This window comes from Festucalex cinctus, chromosome 10 (assembly GCF_051991245.1).
Source record: "Festucalex cinctus isolate MCC-2025b chromosome 10, RoL_Fcin_1.0, whole genome shotgun sequence".
Classification (NCBI taxonomy): domain Eukaryota; kingdom Metazoa; phylum Chordata; class Actinopteri; order Syngnathiformes; family Syngnathidae; genus Festucalex; species Festucalex cinctus.
The window spans coordinates 25,258,933-25,282,036 of NC_135420.1; the positions used below are offsets into that span (position 1 = coordinate 25,258,933).

A 23,104-nucleotide genomic window follows, 5' to 3' on the forward strand; every position below is an offset into this window, starting at 1 on the left:
GGCTCCTCGCTCGTTGCAAGCATGTCAAGTATCGGGAGTGAAATTTCAGCTGTGCCCATGCGAGACCATAAATCTATTTTTTGCTCCGGGTTTGCAGCCGGCGCAAATAAAAGTCTGTGTCATTACGACATACAAGCAATAAAAGCAAACACTTGTTAGCATAAATAAGATAAAGGGGGGTGGGGGGGGGTTCAATTCATGGCAATAGTCTCACGCAGATTAAACTTTAAAACTGAGCACTCGTTATCTCTGCCAAGGAGGTTTAGCAAGGATTACACAAAAGCAACTGTAACTTTCTCACTTAGCTTAACGCAGTGTCCCGTATTTGTTCTGACATGTTACATAAATCCGGAGCGAATACCACATGAACTAGTGGTGCACGATACTGAAAATTTTGGTATCCCGCTACTATGTAAATACAGACCCAGTATCGCCGATGCCGATACACACTTTTTGGAAATTATAGTATATAATTGCTTTTTTTTTTTTTTTAATTAAGGTAGCTTTATCATTGAATTGCTTATTCCCAATCAAATTTCAAGTTTCCTTTTTAAACAAACGACAAAGTTATGACAAAGTTTAAGTAAGTAGAAAATACTACAAAAATAACTAAAAATTCTGCCTTCATCACTTCGTTTTCAACCCTAAATAAAGAAGATTATCATGCAACAAATATAAAACATAAAACAACTTGCCAAAAAAAAAATTTTTTAAATCATTTTTAAAGTGCAATACTGTATGTGTTCATGCAATCTCCTACAAAGATGAAGATGCGAAGTCATGTGATGGCACACGACTCTAAATCGGTATTTTAGTGTCAGTATCGAATCTCGAGCCGATATCGATACTGACTTGGTATCAATAATATTATCCCCCCACCACTAACATGAACATCAAGTCAAAAAGTCCGATTTTTGTTTGTTTTTGAAGAAATTCACATACAAACATAAAAACTAGCAATGTTGACTCAAAAGTTTGTAGGGATGCGCAAGTACCGATACCAGGTATAGTAGCGGGCCGATACCGATACCTGGCCTTACTTCAAGGTATTGTACTAGTATCAGGTGCCCTTTTGTAGTCGCTTTACGATCAAGAACTAAAAATTAGAAGACTGGAAAATGAACGTTCAAATTGCATAATGATACTGTGACTTCCACAAAGAGATCCACTGGCCTGTATTAACTATTTTACTTAAGCAACCATTTTAAAGTCACCTCTGTGCCAGCCTGTCAAGTTTTCGCACCGCACTAGCAGCAATAAGCGTTGTAAAGGCTCGTCAATGCAGACTTTGCTCTCTCATCCGAGCTAATCAAACAGTACAAGGTCCTATTTACCCGCACCTTACCTGACATACTGTAATTCACCTACTCTTTTTTTTTTTGTTGTTGAAAGGAACGGCATCTGTATCATTATTACATATGGCAGTAAAGCGGAGGCAGACATTTCAAATATTTACCGCCTGTCGGTTGTTCCAATGATTGACACCATCTTTCGAAGAAGAACCAACTCAGCATTTTAACCTCATGTGACATAACATTGGAAACACTATAGCATGGCCTGACATGCACCCTGTTTGATCAGCATGTTCAAAGTAAATACTCCTCACATGTCACCGTCACAGATCGAGAGGTGAAAGCACAAAAGGGGCCCGTCGCATCGACCCGCAACATGCCTCGAGTGCGGCGAGACGACACCGCGAGAGGGGGAATTCTGACATTTACAGACATGTTTTTTTGGACCGGGACAGGAACCGCGGGACGGCCGCAGGGCAATTCATCATTTACAAGCAGGCCAAATCACACACACCGGATCGACTTACACTTGTGGTGCAGAATGTTTCCAGCGCACCAGCCGGAGAGTTCAATTTGAAGCAGAATGCGGTCGCAAACGCAACGCTGACGGTCACAAAAAAACAAAAAAAACAAAAAAGCCCAAAAGGCATCTTTTCCGTCAGCACGTATCCTTAAAAAGGACTTTGGATGATTTGTCAGTCAGCCTTGGTTTGTGTACAAGTCGATTGACAACTATTTTAATAATCGATATTTGCAAACACCTGTTTTTACTTTTATTTATTTTTTTAATCACTATACGAAGTACGGAAAAACACTGGTTAATAAACAGTAATTGGACAAACAGTAATTGGAGAAAAACGCTTTTGTAATACATTTTAATGCAAAATTAAAATGAATCAGGGGTGTGAATTGCCTAGTACCTGACGATTCGATTCGCATCACAGGTCCCGATTCGATTCGATACCGATTAACCCCGATACGAATTTATAAGTCGACTGTAGAGATTTTTTTAAATTCAAATTTAGAAAATACTAATAAGTAATAAGAATTGTATGAAAATTATATATTTATCTGAAACTTCAGTCTTATTCGGGTCTGTTTCATGTTTGAACAGCATTGAAATAAAATATTAAGGCTTAATGTTACATTAATATAACATTCTACGTGTTCAAGGTGTGAACCCTAACCCGAATTAAGACGTTTTGTTGAATATTTTTCCATTAAAAATGGAAGTTTAAGAATCGATTCAGCCACCTATTGAATTGATTCGAGAATTGTGCAATGGAAAATCACGATATATTGCCGAATCGATTTTTTTTAACACCCCTAGAATCAGATTAGCCGATTGAATAATCGATTCTAAAAATATTCGACAGTGACACCGCTAATATGAAGGATTATTTCAACCTAAAAAACAACTATGGCATTTGAATTAATTAAATCAAATAATTTATTACATTCTTCCTAATGCAGTACAAAGGTTACTAAAAATCTAAAACAAAGAAAGGGGAACTTCAAAAAAAATAAATAAAAATGTCATGAGGCAACTCTAATTAATGTGAAGTAATTTTCTCCAATTATTGCACCAAAATTATCTCTTCATTGTAGTGTCCCCTAAATTGTCTCCACAAAGTAATTATTTTATGTCATTAAATGTAATTAACCTGCTAAAATTCATACAACAGATGGCAACCCTGGCACACAAACACCGAGTCAGCTTGTGGGATCATCATTGCTACAGAATAGATTTTTTTTTTTTTTTGGTGGCATGTTTTGTTTTGGGTGGTATATCGTGATATTTTTCCAAGCGTTGAGAACCTTTGCACAAACCAATTCAATGTAGGTCAAGGTGAGATCATTATCTTACTGTGATGTCGCATCCAAAACTGTAAAGTTTCTGTCTCGGCTGCTCAAGACGAGCTAACGTCAACAATGACTTTTGCAATAATAATAAAAGAACAGTTTTCGTGCAGTGCAACTTGCGACATCATCACAGTCATCGTATGTCACCAAATGTTGAGTACACATATTGTTTTTATGATTAACGTCTTTATATATTTGACAGTTGGGAATGCTAACTGTCAGAAAGACATTGGCATTCATTCAATTGACTTTATTTCTTAAGTGGGAAAATGGGAAAGAGGTTCCACTGCCGCATTATGTCAGCGTTTCCCAACCTTTGAGCCAAGGCGCATATTTTACACTGGGTAAAACCTCATGGCATCATCCCACCAAACAAAAACAAAAAACAAAAAAAAAAGAAAGAAAGAAAAGTCATAAAAAGTATAGATTGTGAAACAATGATGATCTCGTCTCAATTTACATCTGGTCTCGTTTAGCTCAACAGCAAGCATGACAAAGCTGACATTACTTGCAATTCATAACAGGAATTGAATATAGACATACACATAAACAATAAGAATCATTTTCAGACCAATTAAGTGTAATTGGTTAATTTTCCAACCCACACCTGATGATTGCGTTACAAAGGGTGTCCCAAAAGTTTGTATACGCCTCCTTTTTCTTTGTTTTTCCAGGTATCGTTTGCACCGACGTGAGGCTTTCGGCATTCCCTGGCCCATTGGATTAAGAACGTTTCCTGTTTCTGACTGCAGTCCAATCATCTAGATAGCGCTTTCCCAGAATGCCTGCCGCCAGTGGCAGTCACTAACGTTCTGCTATGTTGTTTGTCAAGAACCGATCCTGTTTCGAGAAACTTGCCACGGACACTGTAAATTGTACTACAAGTTGGCGGCCGTGCGTCGGCTGTAAAGCTTCTCAAACCGGCGCTGAACTTTCTCGCCAGGCGACAATTACGCAACGCTTCTCCAATGTCAATTGGCGAGTCGAGGGCGAGGGAATGGCATGCTAGTTTTAAAAAAGGGCAAGACACCAGATGCCGATGGCCTCACGTCTGATCGAATAGTACTTGAAACGAAAGTGAAAAACTGAACTTTTTTTTTTTTTTTCTTTCTTTTTTGGGACAGCCTGTGTTGGTATTCCACAGATTAAGATGTTACTCAGTTGAACAGTAACGCTAAAAACACTACAATCCCTCTCCCATTGCACACCAATGGCAGTAACCTTGAGTTTCAACAGCCTGTTTAAATGTCACCAATCCAACCGCAAAGTTGAACAAACCGATAACGTTTATCGCACTGACTTTCATGACAGCGTAGCACTCAAGTCCAAATAAATACTCCTGGCCAAAATATTTATTTTTCGGCGCTTATCTTTGTAAACATGGATTTAGTCTACGCGGACGCTCCTCGTTGAAGTCGTAGATAATAGCGCAACTGAATCTTAGCGTGGAGTCGGTCGACCGCGAGAGGAGAGGACACCTTGACACGACAGCGAGTTTCGCTGTGAACTCGTGCAAGGCCGCGCTTGGAACAGATAGCGAGCGCGCCTGTGAGCTCTCGGGCTCGGCGCCGCGGCGTTCTTGGAGAGCAAAGGGGCGACCTTTGGCCTTTGCGGCACCCAGCGGGGGCGGGCCTTTTGATCCTCGGTGAACTCGACATAGCTAGCTGCTTTCCTCGCGGCATGCCAGCCAGTGAACAGCCATAGATGACGTTACAGTTTTTATTTTTATGCCAAGTAACACCTTCAAAAACATTAAACATGTCAAAAATGAGTCAGTAGTTTGAAGGAAAAAAAAAGTGTATTTAATATTACTGTATCATCAACCCTGCCATTAAATAAATAAACAAATTAAAACAAATGCACTTAAATAAATAATGATTCAATTAAAATTTATGGCACATTAAAGTTAAATCTGATTGTACCTAAATTGAGTTTTTAAAATAAATCAGCTATGAAAAATGAAATACAAATGTGTTGGGTTGAAAAATTAAATGCAACTGAGCTGTATTTAAACAAATTGACTGAACTGAATGAAGAAAATAGAAACAAAATCAGCATGATGTGCTTTTTCTTTGGCTTTGTTTTATTTGTTTGCCACTTTGCGACATGATAGAAGCCATGTACCTTTGCATTATTTGATTTTCATAAAACTGAAAAGTTTTATTTTTCAATTCCTTCAATGCTTTAATACATACATAACGTGCACCAAAGAGGCAGCTATCAAATATTTTTAAATTCACTTAGTGTACCAATTGTGACACTGATTCATTGTGTAATTGATAAAAATAGATTTGTCACTATTAGAAAACAAAATGTGAACGTACTACTGTTGTCAGTTTTTGACTTTGAGTGTGTGTGACTTTAAAAGGTGGGTCCTGGCCTGGTGAGTGACGTGGGAGTCAGCAAAACAAATTATTCGATTAATCGTTTAATCCTCAAGTGGTGCATTCCTTATATTACGCTGGTATTAGTTAAAATTTTTATTTTATTATTATTATTATTAATTCAATCTCTGGTGTAATAACCTTATTGATTGATTGAATTATGTTTTATTTTATTATCTGTTCTTATTGCTGCTGGAAATGTTAATTTCCCAGAGGGAGCCATCCCAAAGGGATCAATAAAGTCAAGTCCAAGTCTAATTATTAAAAATTATATTTTATACAGGGTGTGTGCACTATTAATTTAAAAAAATATATATATATATAAAATTGCTTTGAAAAATGGATATCAAATTTATCAGTATAAAACAGCAAAACACCGTACCTACCTGCCGCCATTATTTAGACTGTTTATTTGCCATTTGGTTATTCGTTTTTGCATGAATTTTAACCTTGTATAACTTGTTACTGATTCAAATTAGGATTATTCGGTTTTGGTGGAAATCTATGCTCAACAGCAGTCGAAATACTGTATCTTATTCTGAAATACTAAATGCTATTGAGGGGTCTCTGTGGTTTCTTATCGAAGTGAGGGTGGGGGCAGGAATACAAAAAAAATAAATAAATCTAAGAATCCAGCCTGAGTGACGTTCTCTTCGGTTGATGTCAGTAACCCAAGTTGGCAGAGGAAAATGATCTTAACTGGAGCCTGCATGGGCCTCATGTTTAAATGTGGGCTTGCTGTGTCCATATCCGGCTTTGCCACTGCGGTGTGTGACAGACTGACATCATAACAGCAGGAGCACCTTTGGACAGTTACGTCTTGCACTTTATGGTATACCAGGAAACGTACGCTATTAAGTCTCCAGACAAATGGCCAAAAAACCCGTTTGTCATTGTTGGCTAATTCTAAAAATGTGTTTGCTATTGTTAATGTTAATATACCACAAATTATGATCCCCAAACACTTGAATATCATTTTAAATTCATTTGATAACATTACAGTTAAAAACAATTGATTTTGAGATGATTTGATTTAGAAAAAAAAAATGCATTGCAAGCGCCTGTGCTATCAGTAATAGATTCTTCAAAACTTCAACCTCGGCTAAACTGCATATTTACTCACATTTTTTTTTTCTTTTTTTTTTTTTAAATAATGGCAATTTTCCGGAAGGGTCAATTATTTGAGGGAGCCCATTGTACTTCCTTGACACCAATTAAACTTTTATATTGACCACGGCTTTGGCACCATCTTGTGGCATTTTAGGTCAGTACAGAAAGCACACAAAAATGCAAAGCTGTGAATTTTCCAACAAAATAGCTGAGAATCAAAACACAGGTGGAAAAAATGAGTGAGAATAGCGAACCGCGACTTATGGAGGTGGAAAAATAGAGTGTGTGTGTGTGTGTGTGGTGGTGTTTTATTTTTCAATCAAAAAGTCAAATTTCCTTTTGCTCATCTAATGGATATGTTTACAAGCAGATATAGACGGCATATAATATTAAAAGACGAGCATCCCTCTCCACTGGAAAGTGATTTCTACAGACAACAAAGCACACGCACGTACACGCACACACTGTAATCCTCAATGACAGAACTAGGTCAGTGGAACACCTCCTATCCCCCCCAACCCCACCACCTCTACATAAGACACTGTCCACCATAAATCTGAAAACAACACACTTGACAGACAAAAAAAACAAAACAAAACACTTGTTTAATAACATCTATGGGCACCTTAGTCCAGCATTTCTTTTTTTTTTTTTTTTTTAATTAATAATTTCAATGGTCAAGTGGGATAGTTAATGTCGATATTAAGTGTCAGAAAATCAAGTTGGTCAAGTGAGGGGAACTGTTAAAGAATAACAACAGGAGGTGAAATTTACCACTTTTGTCGAGGCTTGAATCAGCCTGCTCGCTCCCTCCCTCCCTTCCCCGTTCCCGCTCTCGGCTCTTACATAACCACAGTCAAGTCACCGGAGAGGCAACATACGCACTTGAAAAAGAACACCGGCCACCTTGCAAACTCGCTAAATGTTTGTGAAGACATGTAACATTGAAATATATACATACATTATGCGAACTGACAATCAATTTTCTGCTCTATTTCCTGCATTTTTCAAGGCGCGTTTAGGTGCTCCCCCAAAAAGTGCGAACTTCAATCACTTTTTTAACTCCCAAACTTTGTTATAATGGCAAAGGTACTCACCTCTCATGTCGCCGATTTAGAGTACGAGAGTCATACAACTCCTCCTGGCAGAAAAAAAAAGCCGGAGTGAAAAGTGAACTTGCTCCGAGCTGTCAAAACAGCAACTCCTCATACGCCCCGTGGAGCCTTTTCATTAAAAAAAATTAAAAAAAAATAAGCACGTCCACGACAGTATTTTTTTAAAAAAAAAAAAAGTCAGTTTGCGGTGAGTTAAAGTTCGCCTACTTTCTACGCGGTCTTCCTTCCCTGGAGGGCACCGTGTTGCGGTTTGGTAGAAGCGGTGAACCCACACGCGTGGTCTCGCAGCTCCTTCCTTCCTGCTCTGCGGCTGGCGCTAACCTACTTTCAACGACGCGTGGACTACACATGATCGTCACCGAGCCAGCCAGCGAGCGAGCGAGCGAGCCCGCCCGCCCGCCGCTTGCGTGCGCGCCCCGTCGTCGGCACAGGCGCGCGCACGTACGCACGTACGCAGGTCGGGCGGGAGGCTTCCCGCTCTCACGCCTGCGTGAGAAAGTGTGGCAGTGTGGCAGTTCAAGCCGACGGCCACGCAGCGTGGGAAGTATTACACTGCGCGAGCGAAAAGTCTTATCCGTCTCTCTATATAAAAATTAATACATAGAAAGACGTCCTGTTCCAAAGTATACTACATGGCACGTTCCTTTATTTCCTTGAAAATACATGAGAAACCTTGTGAATCAAAGCGTACCACATCTATCCATCTATCTGATAAGAATGATCAGAATTTTGTTGACTAACATTTTTTTTAATTCATATTTATTAGGGATATTATGAAGATATTATATACAGTATTGGATATTATCCAATTTGCATTGCAAAATCCCTCTTTTTCCCCCCCGAGTATCTTATTTTTCTGATTACTTTTGCCAATCAGCACTTCTACCACACTTTTTTTTTTTTTTTTTTAAACACCAGCGTCTGTGCTGTACTTCTGCTTAAGTACAGAGTGTGAGTTTTGCCACCTCATCCTTTTAAACAATGCAATCTTATGCAACTTGATTGCCTTTGCGGTACTGTAAATACAGGACTGCAAAATGAGTTTTGCAGCTGTCCGGCCCATACAGTAAAAATACACACATTGTGTAACGATCTATACAGAAGATTCAGAAATAAAAGTTACAGTTAGTGCAAGACATGATCACCATACACATAGTTTTGAAATAAAACTTTAAAAACATATATTTTGAGTTTGCCTTGGATTCAATACTGGATTCTCTAAAGCCTGATGCAACTTTTTTGTTGCAGTAGAGCACGGGGACACAAAATTATGTTTGCACACTAAATTACACACATGCTTAAAAAGAATCTAAAAATTCTAAAACGTTAAATACATGTGTATGTAAAAGCCACATGCATCATTTTGGTATACATTATTAAAAACAGACTTAAAAAAATAGTTTTAATACTTTGATAACTGTACGGATAGTCTCCAGTATTATGGGATTTGAAGAACACACGTTTGTCTACACAATGTTATTTCCATCAAATATAAATGGATTTAAAATGGTCTCTGCTGCTTTTAATATTTTGGGCAAAATGAAAATTAAAGACACCACATTGATGTGATTTGTTAGCTACTATATAGCATTTCCCCAATGTGTTAGCATTAAGCTAGAAGATTTTAAAAGAAGAGGTATGTTGTTTTAAATATTTGACATGTCATTCTCAGTTTTATGTTGAGACGGTAAATTTCAGATGGGGACGTTTTTTATTGTATTTTTTTTATTATTTATTTATTAATTTATTTATTTTTTATAAAAAATGACTGTTCACTAGCTGAGTCAAGTTCACTGCCAGCATGTAGCACCAAATTTTTGCTTGCATGTCAAAGAAGAAAAAAAAAAAAACATCCAAAGGACGGCTTGTATCCTGGAAAACTTGTACGTCAGGTCACTCGTATCTCAAGGCACAACTTTAACACGAGTGATAATCGCGTCCTCTTTTTTTTTTTTTTTCCCCTTTTCAGCTGCATGCAACACTGAAGGAAGTTGATTATATCACCGGATTACCAAACCTTAATCTCGTTTGAGGGAATTACGTGAGTCAACAGGTTGTTTTGTTTCACTGGTTGCGCTGACAACGCGCGTGCGTGTTTGTTTTACAATAACACTACTTCAAGACCTGAGAAAAAAAAAATCATTTTATTGTGATAAACTGTACTGCACAGATGTCGATATGAGCAAAGCCCGTCGGCGCGCCAAGCCCACCGATTAATAACGACGGCTGAATAATTGATTGGGGCGACGCGGGTGCGATGACGAGCGTATCATGTAACGTGGGCACTGTTATGAAATGAGGAGAGAGATTATGGTAAGTAGGTTAGTGGAGCAACGCGGAGCTTTCGCAGACCCCTCCCGCCGGGACGCTCATGCGCTTTAAGAGAGACCCGCCGCAACCATCCGACTGTATACCTCCATTGAACAGCATTCACTTCCCGGTACACGACTTCCACTCGTTGTTCCTCTCAAAAGCACGTCGGCTCGTGTTGACTTTCTGTAAAGCCGATAAAACGTTGGCAAATAAACGCGGGACGTTCCCCTTTCTTGTTTTACAGGCACAATGATGGGAAATGTGCCGTCTTGATTGTTTGTTGCTTGATTTTCTATTCTCCCTCCAGCCGTGTGTAAACTTCCACTTCCCCCACCCCCGTTTCGGCGGCTCGCGTTTCCTTCCCTGATCCTCATCTGCCACGACGCCGGGATTATATTGTCGTGTCCTTCGGCGTGTCGACAAAGCGGCCACGCATCCATCCGGTATTCGCTGCCTGTAATGTCACTCACCCCCGTGACCCTGAGTCTTACGTAACCATGGCGATGCCCAAATTAGAGCATGGAGACGAGGCAAATCAGGCAGATTAAGGACCTTTTAGCCAGTGGTGGGAGGCAGGGCTGTTTCATTATTTAAAGGATAAGCAAAGATATCTTGTTATCTTGAGTGAGCCGATTTATTTAAAGAGTTTTTTTCAGGCGCTGCGTTCGCACGATTTTCTGCTTTCACTTACGAGCAGAAATTTGAGGTACGAGTGCTGTACAGTGGCAGTGAACTAAACTCAATTCGTTTCATAACTAGCAGCAGTTTGGCAGATCGTAAACAGTTCTTTCAAAAAGAGGCTACAAGCAACAACTTTGCTGTTGCTAGCTTGATGCTAACACACAATGTAAAACACCATAGACAGGCTCACAAATAGCATCGCTAGTCGCAGTGTTATAACCTTTTAAGCAATGAACATTTGAAGATAAACAACAGGTTGTTTTCGTAAGCAACTTGCTGGTCCGCTGTGTATTTTGAGCAGATTAGGTTGCTTTGACCCAAGGTTGGGTTATTGATTTTGACTAAGTAGATTGGGCTGCCAATGAAGGGATGAACCAAGTTGCGGGATTCCACATTTTAGACAGTTTTGTGCACTTAGAGATGACGTAATTTAAAGTAAGTATAATATAAAATTCTTAGAAAAAGTTCTCAGTGGGTAACACTACTGACTTAGGACACAGACATCGGGGTCAGGATGGATGGCCCAATGACAGAAGACGGTTGGGAGTCCATCCAACAGCGAGTGATGTGCTACGGTGACCTTTGACCGGAGAAATTTGCTTCCTATTCATCTTATAAAATGTTGGTAATTAATATTTTTAACCACAGCTATACCGATAACCTGGCAAAGCATTTATTGGTGGCTTTAACATACAAGTATGAGTAGTTTTTTGTTTTTTTACCCCTAGTTGGACCAATATTTTGACCAAACGTTGCTGGGTCAAATCCTCAAGTTAGCTATTTCACCTAGTTTGGGTTTCTTTTGACGCAGCAGTTTTAAGAGTGTAATATTACAGAGCCGCTTAAAGTAGGTGTGAAACTCTTCTTTATTTGCATCTGATTGACTGCATTACGCTGCCTCCCAGTGGCCACGCCGGGCACATCAGAAGGGGCCGCGATGAATTAATCATAATGAATAAATTGTTTAATTATTTAAAAATTCTATTTAATTAAATCACTGTTTTATAAAGTGCAATATTGTAAGTGCAATATTGTAGAGTGATATTTTCCCATTTTTTAAAAACTCATTACATTTCCTTTGTTGTTTTTTGAGTGGCGGCTGGAACAGATTAATTAATGGCATGTCCATTCATTCCATTGGGGTAAAATGATTTGAGATACTAGTATGCTCACGGAACCATTTTATAATTATTATTTTTATTATTACACAATTATCTGTACTTTTACTTAAGTACAAAGCGCGAGTACTTTCCCCACCTCAGGCGATGCCCAAATTAGAGCATGGAAAACAAGTCAAGTCAGGCAGGAAAAAGGCCCTTTGTGCCATGTTCAAGTCCTCCACTTTTCACACACATTATCGATCATACACGGTGTTCTCCCGCATTGCTCACTGCACACATTTGAGCAGGCCAAACCGGCGTATGTAAATCCTGCCATCGCGAGCGGATTATTTTGGGACCCAAGCACCCATAATCCTCTCTTCTCTCCCTCATCCTGCTGAAAGCTCTCTTCCCCTTCTCCTCTTTCCGTTGCCCGCTAAGCTCCCGCTCCCTCTCTTTCACTCGGACCTCGCCATATCCCGTAATCTGGTTTGTCCCGGAGCTTCACCTGCCTAAAAGGTTCACGTCAACAGGTCAGTGTGTTACAGCCGCTGGGAGTTTCCTCCTGGTGGCTTGTCATCGTTTTGTGTACACGCACACAAACGCGCCAGTATTGTAAATATTGTTTTGAATGTCATTCTCCTGAATAATAATCCTGCAATGAATCACCGCCGGTGAGGTTCGTGCAGTAGGGTGGAGTCGGCAATTTGAAAGCAATCGGCTCTCCATCGGGTTTATCAGGCAGTGGTCATAGAAACCAACAATAGCACACAAAAAATGTATAACAGCACACAATATAAAACCATAACACATTTAAGTGATAGAGGTTGACGCCAAAGTGCTGTGCAAAAGATAAAAAAATAAAATAAAAATTATACTGCATACAAGCGTGGCAAAAACACAATACATATTTTATTTTATTTATATTTTATAATTTCATATGTACCTGTGGCCAGAAAGCAAGTCCTTTGCCACCCATTCCGACTTTGTCGACTTCCTTGACAATCACACTATGTTTTTGTGGTTCAAAAAGTAAAAATAAATCAATAAATATTTTTTTTACATAAGGAGAGTGATTCCCGAATTTTGTACACTGCCAAGACAAAAATGGTGCTACATTTGTACCTTTAAAAGGTCCAATTGCTCATCATGGAGGCAGTCCTTCAACAGGGTACAACTATCGGGACCCTTGTTTATACGCTACAAAGGTCAGGGATGGGCAACATTATATAAACACTTGCCCTACCTCACAGGATCAGTTTTATGTTGTAATAGCACTGTTCGCCACTAGATGGCAGACATCACGTAGTAGCACTCCCACCTGTTCATCGCCATTACAGAAGAAAATCGAGTTGCTCAGGTTAATTTAGGCACACATTCAACAAAATACAGTTAACTGGAAAAAAAAAATAATTGCCTTGTGATAGAAAAAGTTCAGCATTGCATGTTGTATTGCATCCATGGGAATTTAAGAGTGGAAGGAAAAAGTACACCAAAAACTGCATTTTTTTTCTTCACAAAACCGTCGACAGTTCGTTTGAAGTTGCCCATCTGCGGTCTAGATGACAGCTCGTTGCGTTTATCTATTTAAATATATGATTTCTTTGCCAGTTTGAACCATGTATGTATCTTTACTAACCATAAACAGTCCTTATTTGTACCTGTGGGTTTAATTATCGCAAAAAGTTGCACCTTGGACAACAAAATGGACCCCTACAATTTCCTCCCCACCCCCCTGATAGTGTCAATCACTTTTGGGGCCACTGATCAAATGCAATTTACTTGCTGGCCGCGTAATGTCTCGTAAAAAGACCGGACTTTGCCGGTTTATTACCACGCACAATCTGACATCATGTGACCGCCTTCTGTGTGCTACCTTTCGTGATAATGTACGGTCGATAATATGGCTGGGCTACATCACATCTGCTGAGACTTCGGCCTTCATATACTACATAAAACGATCTTTTTGCTACGTCACAGAGACACGCACGCACTTTCATTGTCTCGTCTGTCCCACGTTCCTCATCTGCTCTCTCCCGCTGTCACCTGATTTTGCCAGTTTCCCCCCCATGCAGAGGACACATACAGGGAAGGTGATTGTAAACGCGACACATCCTCCGAGCTAAACCGGCTAACATGCCCTTCAGCTCACCTCGCGCCCTTCCCCCGGCAGCTGCTGCTACCAGAGATAAATGAAAGAAAATATGACCGTCCGCATGATGCCGGGCTGTTTATTTTGCCATATTTAAATGACCGGGCGTCCAATTAAAGTTGACATTTACTGCCCGTCCCACATGGCTATCTCTCCCGCTTATCAAAACACCTCGTCCGTCTCACTCCCTCGTCGGCGTGGTGACAAGACCCCTGATGCAAGGATAGAGGAATGAACATTAATCTACTCTGGGACTCAGAGGAGATTACGGCCGAGATTATGTTTGTGGAGAAAGAAAAAAAAAAAAAAAGCGTCTTAGAGGAATATTAGATAAGAGTGGATGGAGACATGCTGCCTCCTGTGACTCACGTCTATCTCAGCAGGATAGTGTTACTCATATGATGGCTTTTCCTGCCATTTTCCACAGCCAATAACATCATCCAATTGACAAACTTGTGGTCAGATGAGTGTCAAGCCCGAGAGGTGATTAGTACTTGCGTTATATATTATACATCACATCTGCTGTTGTTTTTTTTCCCCCTTTCATTGTTAATTAAGCCTGTACTCATGTCTCTGACGCATGCCGTCATAAGAGTATCTTCATTCCTTTGCCGAGTTTATGAAACAATGGACAACAGAAAGAAAAAGGGATCGGCCATGTACAGTAATAACAGCACATAATAGGGCATCAATAAAGATTAGTGCGAGGTTGAGGCAGGAAAGCAACAAGGCAAGGCAGAAGTGTTCTTAAAAAAAAAAAGGCAAACAAGGTGCAGGAAGTAATAATAATAATAATAATAATAATAATAAAAATAAAAAATAGAGTAACAACCAAAACGGTGCATGAATTATTTTCGTCGCCCTTTTGCCGACAGATGTTTCTACACGAGAGAAGACATGCCCAAAAAACATCAATAGAAATGTTTGCGAGGGTCATAAAGTCTGAGCATGCCCAGCGTAGTGTCAACGTACTGTGCTATGGAAATTCAATGCAACTTATATTTATTTATTTATTTTTTACATGCAAGCAACTGTGTGATCAATCAACAGTGCTGAGTGAGAAACAGAAAAACAATATTACAGCAACAGTTTGTACTATTTTGTCCATCCAGTTGGAGTGTGTAAGAAAAGAAAGACTTCCGGTTGGATTTTGGAGTTTGCAATCATATGCTCCACTGGCACACAATAACGCACACTAAAATGTTTTTGGCAATTTCATGTCCCTTATCTGCCTCTTGTACATGATTCCAATTTGCTCACAATCAGAAATATCAGACAAAAGGAATCATTTTTTTGAAGGACGTTTAGAAATGAGGCAAAAATGGCAGACAAACCAGTGTACTTTTTTCTGGCTGCAAATCTTGTATGTATGAACTCTTTCCAATATAATTTATGGGCCATCATGAGCAGGCAGAAGTTATCAAAGTATATTAAATGCATAACAGGAAACGGTCTCGACTATCTGACTAACTTAAATGAAGTTGGAACTGCTTTGGCCTACTTTCACTTGGCTGCAGCTTTCTTCTTTGAATCAGTCTCAACTAGTTGGAGGTGAAACAACAACGTTAACTATTGGATGTTGACCTACGAAAAATTAGGCTGAAAAACTCTTATTTGAAACTCTAACCAAGATTTGAATCTCTATTTTGAATCCCTAATCCAGGCTGGAAATTTATATTTGAAAACCTAACCATTTCTTCAAACCCAACTTTGAGCCCTTAATCCGAAAACAAAAAATTCATGACCCTAATTTACTGGTAAAATCCTAAACTTCCCAAAAAGCCAACCTGGCTTGAAACGCTCGGCGGAAATCTTAACCTAGGCTTGAAACCCTACTTTTAAATCAGAAACTTAAAATCAGAAAAATGTTAACCCTTGTTCGAAAATCTAACTTAAGACACTAAACGTAACCGTGACTCCCACCAAAAGTCACTCAAGAAACCCCGACTTCATCTCGAAACCTCTTTGAAACCCAGACCCTAATTTGAAATCCCAACGCTATCTTAAAAACCTATGCCTATCTTGCAATCTTTTGACAAACAATTTCCAGGACAGGTTGTGCAAGTCAATTGTCAAGGGTACAAATAGAAATACTATACACTGGTTCATACATGAAGACACCACAACAACAAAATTCTCATTTTACAGAAACAGATCCAGGGAAGCGGACACAGATGATACTTTACTGGCATATACTTGGAAAGAGGCGCCGTGTGAAACACAAGCGAGCGGAGGGCCAAGTGGACCTCCTGACAATCTCAACGATGATACGGAAAGCAGATCTGCTCTTCCCAGCTCTTGCTTCCATGACAACGGCCGTGCTGGGCTCCTGACCCTGTGCCTCCACTGATATGAATCATCAGGCCGGAGCGTGCGGGAACGCCCACAAATGTACAGTACTGGACACATATGTGCGTCCAAAGACATGTATAGACACCAGTGGAGGATGTCACAAATACTTTTTTTCCTGACAATTTGTACTACACTTGATTTTTCTCAATGACTTTTTACTTTTGATGCCTTCATTTGAAACTTATCTGTAATTTCTATTCTATTCTTTGTCAAACTAGCTTTACTATTTTTTGAACCGTCGCAGATGATGACACCTTATAAAAAGATGAAACTATCACCATGATGTCACCACATAGTTCTGGGTGGCAAAACTGTAGCTCCGATTGCACTACTAATAAACAAACCCTTCCATGTCATTTGACCAAGGCAGAGTCTTTGAGAAAACATGCTAAAGGATGAGTTTAGCCTTCTTCTCTACTGCCCTAGTTTGAATATGCTAATAAAAAAAGAACAGCTTATGTGAGGTACATTGCTTCAAACACCGGCCATAATGTACATTTCAATGGCTAAGTTGATTATAAACATTGAAATTTACACATCGAAACGGATAGCTTGTTATGGCACCGACGTTAGCTAGCAGTTAGCTAGCAGGTTAGCCATGATGTTTCAATAAATTACTCTAAGAAAACTAAACATACCTGTGAGAAAATGGCTTCGACAAACCTGATGATAGAGGTTTCCGTCCCAGTCTGTACACCGCATTAAAAATGGCTACTAGGAGGGAGGGAGCGATCTTCCCTTTACAATTATTTAGAACATCCATTCGATTGATCCTCCCCACCCACATTTGCATTAAAAATATATTTTTACGGATTTTCTTTTGTTCTGCTACTTCATTTGGTTTACAGATATAGAAAGGTCTATAGCGAGAGTTAATAGAGTCAAGCGTGATTGCGGTCTTGATTGATTTTGACCTTCAGCACATAAACCAGGGCGCATCAATCACGATGACGCATCAAATTCGGAGAAGAGAGATATTGCCATGACATCGCGGTATTTCAGAGAATTTCTTTATTCCTCCTTTTTTCAGATTCAGTAGTGATTTGTGTGCTGATTGTCATTTGAAGCCCTTAACAATGTTTTTTAAATCCTAACATTTGCTTGAAACTCAAATTTGAAGCCCCAACTTGTTTAGCTTTAGTTCAACTCTTATGCTATCAAAACATGTTCCCATAGCTTTGCTAGCATGATGAACTGACTAACAAAATTAGCTAAACTAGCTAACGATAACTAATAAAAGCTACTTCAGTTCAAGTACTTTGTACGTTTTTCCTTCCTTACTTCTCACCACTTGATAAAAGCAAAAATGTTCTTTGCCACTCCAGGCTTAAGTGGTACTCTGACATAATTGTATTATTTTTACCATTATTTGGACTTGGTAATATTATGTCGCTGAGTGTGAGGCGCGTGCTTTGTGCTTCTGAACATCTGCTTCTTGCCTTTGTTAGACTCATGTGCTTTTGAGGAATATTTTTTTGACTGGAGACCACAACTTGGCAGGGGAAACACGACGCTTGATCTTGACAAGTGTGACCGCACGTCAGCTCTTTACGTAATGGAGAAGTAAATGAAAGCAGGCTGCAACAAGGTGGAATGTCTTATGTCAGGATTCTATTTAAGCAGGCTTTCAGCGATTAAGTCTCGCTTTTCAATTGCGCAGCTCACCAAAATAAGCATACACAAACATTGTGGATCATTTTAACACAAACCTACCAAATACACCTTATATGATACATAGTCTAATGAAGCCTATTTATTCGAAATGCATAATCCTCAGGTTTATGTGTATTAAAGTATAATAACTAAATTAATGAGTATTTATTTAAAATACATAAAGTATATTGTTTGAATTGCATCATCAGGTTACCTATACGCAATAAATAGCATATCGTCACTGCCATGTGGGAAATAAAAAAACACTTATGCCAATTTTTATGTTTTTTGGATGAAACTGAATGTAGTCTAGGAGCGTATCGATATATCGATATCGCGATAATTTGTGATACTGTGTCTCCCGATAAATTATCGACACGCCTACACAAGTATTGCGATATTTGTAGTTAATAACCAGCCACTATAACAGCTCCATTGTTCATGACTTATTGAGCAATTACTTGGCGGATCACTAGGGGGAGCGCCGGATAAGAGTGGCGGAGAAATGGACGCAAGTCTTCAGGCGAAGAAGACTCATGAGCTTAGTTTTTTTTAAATATAATTATGTATATTATTTGTGTATAATAATAATAGTAATAATAATAATAATAATATATTATTTATTATTTTATTTATATTGTTATATATATATATTATGTATTTATATATTCCAGTATGTATTTATATTATCTGTAATCCAATTTCACACCTGTAACGATTGTCAGAGATTTTAATCTAGAACCTTTTCTACTTTAAAAGGAGAATCATACCCAATACCAACAGGCCATGGCACGTTATACGCTGGTAGAAAATTATGGGATGGAAATAAGGTGAAGATTTCCGGCACAAACAGGAACTCTGGAATTTAAATGTGGACAAACATAACATTGCAGAGTTTTGACCCAGATTAAGTCTCAAATCAACCAAGAAATCAGATTATGTTCATTGCATTGAAAAAAAAAAAAGAGGGCTTGTTAAAATTGAATCATTTGATTGACTTTTTCTTTTTTCAACTCCACGTTACAGTTAGGGAGCGGCGGCAGCTGTTTTCCGATCTGTGCGTCTGGAGACAATGACTTCAAGTTGAAAAAATCCCAACGCGTGGTTAATCCTGGTTAGTCTCCACCAATGATGCATCCTTCCTGCCTCCTGCAGCCGTGGAAATTTACAAGCAGATGAGAAACCATTTCTGAACCATTTCATCACAAAATAGCAGCCGCATTTATTACCCACGCAGTTGATTTGTCAAATAAATTGGATTACAGGCTGCATGATTATGTGCTTTCATTATTTCTGCTTGCCAGCACACTTCTATTCAGACAGATGCCTCCGGGCAATATTTAATATAGCAACGTTACAGGAAATGAGATCTTTATGACAACTTTTTTTTTTTTCTTCCTCATCTAGTTTACCTGAGACAAACAAGATTTGTTAATGTCGCACCCAAGCAGTGGAAGAAAAACAACTGCAGACTGCAGGACGACTTTTCTACTGGACAATAGCGCCATTATTATTATGATTAGTATTGGATTTGATAAATGCACTATTCATAGAGCCTTAACATTCTGAGGGAATTATATTTGCTGTTTTCTCTATTAACGCACTGCCAACGAGAAAATTTAGTTGCACAAAGTACAGAGTGTAACTGTGCTTATCCGCTATTATATCAGCAAACATCATGAAATACTTGGAGACACATGACATCGGCCAGCCCTTCCATGTGTCACCAGATGGGTTCAGAAAAGGGGGTTATATTTTTAGACCTTAAAATTAGGATTAGTGATCATCTAAAAGGACATTACAAAGGTCTTGGGACACAAGTAGGACCAAAACAACAACAACAACAAAAGGCAATGACACGATTAATTCCCTCACTGTCCATTCATCATCCTAGCTCTGCCAAAACACCAAATTCTTTGGAATCAAGGTTGACCGTTAGTCTGCCTGTGAGCGTCTAGGCGTTTTTTATAGCAGCCACAGTTTGGAAAAGTTTGAAGTTTTTGAACCCCCCCTCCCCATTTATATTCTATGTGAAAAATACATAGTTCTGGTATACTAATCATATTAAATTGCGGTGATTTCATGGAATTTGATACATTATAAATGCATTAATTCAGCCACCGTGTGGAGAATGCTAATTAACGGAAAATAATGTGCATAAATGTTCAGAAGCTAATGACGCCGATCCAATTCATGGACATGGCTTGCTGCGTTTCAATATCTTACAAAAATGTTCAGCTAGTGCAGATGCTACAAGTTACGTCCATCAGAACAGGGCGTTCCAAAGTCACAATACATTTGTTTTCATTGATTTGGAAGAAAGGGGGTGAAGAAACTAAGCAGGTCACGAACCAGGGACCTGCTGCTTACAGGGCAAGCGCACTAACCATGTGTTCAGCTAGGTTCAGCAACACCAAAATTTTACTTGTAGTTTACACAAGAGTCAGCCAGAACTGGGATTTGCCGTTGCAGTTTGGCATTGCAAATGTGAAGGATAATTGATTGCTTTGAATTCATCCATCCATCCATTTTCCTGACCGCTTATTCCTCACAAGGGTCGCGGCGAGTTGCTTTGAATTCATTTGGACAGAATGTTTACTGATGGTGGTCTCAGAGAAAGTGGGCCTGCGTTTAGTCCGCAGAGGCGGAGCGGGGGTGGGTCTGCACCTAATGATGTCACAAAGTGACAACAGCTCGTTTTCTCAGGTTGGGAGGAGCTGGTGCTCGGAGAGCAGAATGACCAGGAATTTCTCATAGAGGGGTGAATGGAGGAAAACACCACTTTGGTCATGTTTTTGGTGAGGAATTAGCATTTTAACGTGGCTAAAAGCTCCACAGTTGATTTTTCACGTTACTTTCCCCTTAAGTTGCCTAACACCGCTTTCTACCATTAATGTTATCCATGGCAAGTTTCTTAAATCTACTGATTAACACTGAACTCCTACAGCAGGCATTTGCGTCTAATCGGAAGGCTGCACTGGAACCACGGTTATAATAGTTTTGTATTTTTCATCTTGTTAAAGTTTTTTGTTTCAAATTTAAATTGTGTATAAAGCACTTCCTTGAAGTCAAATGATCAAACATTACTCGAATTAAACAGATCCATTTATTTCTCTTCTGCAGAAGGAGGAACAGAAGAGCCATGAAGAATTGGACGTGACGAGTGAAAACTTTTGCAGAGAAAGGCCCTCCAAAATTAAGGGCCGGGGGTGAATTGAGTTTGCCCGATACGGCGAAGCAGCGTGTCGGCATGAGGAAAAAGAACAGGACATTGCTGTCACATTGTGATTCTTCCCCATCTTGTGAGGGCAACTTGTGATCGGTTGCGCAAGCTGCAGCTGAACTCAGTGGATGGATTATAGATGCCCACACAAATAGACAAAAGTGCTTGTGCTTTGGAGGTTCCTCATATCAGCCGTAGCATTGTACTCGCTGTCCCTCAAAGTCTGGACACATAGATGAAACATTTTCAACACTTCATTCAATTTTTTGAGTATGAACCTCCTGTTACCTTGAAATTTGTGAACATCTTTTATACGTAGGGTCAATTTAACCCATACCAACTTCAGGAATAGCTCTTCGCTATGGCAGCAGAATAAAAAAAATAAATAAAAAAAATCTCATCCGAGTGTTGACGAGAGCGACACACACACACACACACATACACACACACAGACAGACAGACAAACAAAAGCACACACAGTCATGAGGACACGTAACTGCTAATCCATTGTCATGGAGACACATGGAATCGTCATGCTGATGGGCTGCTGTCATGGTTAAGGGTAAACATCCCTCCATTTTTCCAGCTGCAGTATATTTGGACAAAAGCTCGGGGAAATGATGTGATGCTGCCGTCTGTTCCATTTCTGTATCAATGCAAAAACTGAGCCGTGATGACAAACTACCATAAAGTCATGATTGGCATCACTAAAATCATATTTCATCTTGAAAATGCTATTGTTATACTAACACCGTACCAATGATACATCAAATATAGCCGAATTACAAGGTACAATAACAGTACGGTATCGATATAGCTTAGAATCGCTATGATGCTCTAGTGATCTCTATTATAGAAACTAGGAAGCTAAGATACCGTAGTTACGATAGCTATCTAGCTAAGATGGCTAGCTACGATACCTAGGTAGCTAAGAATGTTTGCTAGCTAAGATCGCTAGATGGCTAGCTATCTTAGCTATCTAGCTAAGATAGCTAGCTTTGATAACTCGATAGCTACGATACCTAGGTAGCCAAGAACGCTTGCTAGCTAAGATTTCTAGATAGCTAACTATGATAGCTATCTAGCTACGACAGATTGATGGATAGCTAATTATAATAATAAAAAAAAAAAAAAAAGCAGAATATATCAATTGTGCAAGGCATATAAACAAAGTGAGTTGAGTGTTTAGTTTCTGTCAGAAGGTAAAATGATGCTTCCATCTTAATCACCTTTACGGTAACAATACTTTTCATCCTTGTAATTGTGTAGAATATAGAAGGATGATGAATGGAGGTGTGGAATAGGACGACGGTGACCCCTGAAAATGGAGACGTGTGGCGGCACAAAATGCCTACGACAAGGTCAACAAGTACAGATTAGATGGTGGAAGGTGAGCATAAAAACACATTTATACACTCACTTGTACATCTGATGCAGTATGACACATGAGCTGGAGGAAAAAAATACAAAGATGTACTCTGTTTAACTATACAGTTAGGCTTCTTCTAGTAGTGGATTTCTCACGTCGGTAATCAAAATATATAGCCTATATATTTTTTTTTCCTTCAAAGTACTGTATTTTGTTTGTCTTTAGTGATTGATGCTGAACGTTGACCAAGACTCATGCATAATCAATTCAGCCTTGCAAAGACAATTCACTTTTTTGTCTTGTTTTATTTATTTATTTATTTTTTTAAAGAAAAATGCCGCTTATTACATTGCACTAAATAAAAACATAGCCTACAGGATTATACAGTGTAAGTTTTTGTCACATTTTGCTTAAATTCAATGGACGGTGTTTGCGTTTTGACCAACTAGTATAATAAGTATAATTCACACATACGGGTATAAATAAAGGAGACGGTC

General features: G+C 39.1%; 1 protein-coding gene across 3 annotated transcripts in view; it reads right to left on the reverse strand.

Moving 5' to 3' along the window:
• Nucleotides 1-23,104, reverse strand: part of rorca (RAR-related orphan receptor C a) — a 39,196-nt gene that overhangs the window by 12,076 nt on the left and 4,016 nt on the right. The window contains exons 1-2 of one of the 3 annotated variants that reach the window (XM_077535554.1): nt 7,972-8,175; nt 7,747-7,790 (exon numbers count right to left, since the gene is read on the reverse strand). The exons of 1 other annotated variant lie outside the window; for it this stretch is intronic. In XM_077535554.1, the coding sequence (XP_077391680.1) occupies nt 7,747-7,753 (7 nt within the window). In that variant the 5' untranslated portion in view covers nt 7,754-7,790; nt 7,972-8,175. Of the gene's footprint in view, nt 1-7,746; nt 8,176-23,104 lie in introns of those variants that run through there. One more of the 3 variants, XM_077535553.1, reaches the window with a different exon arrangement.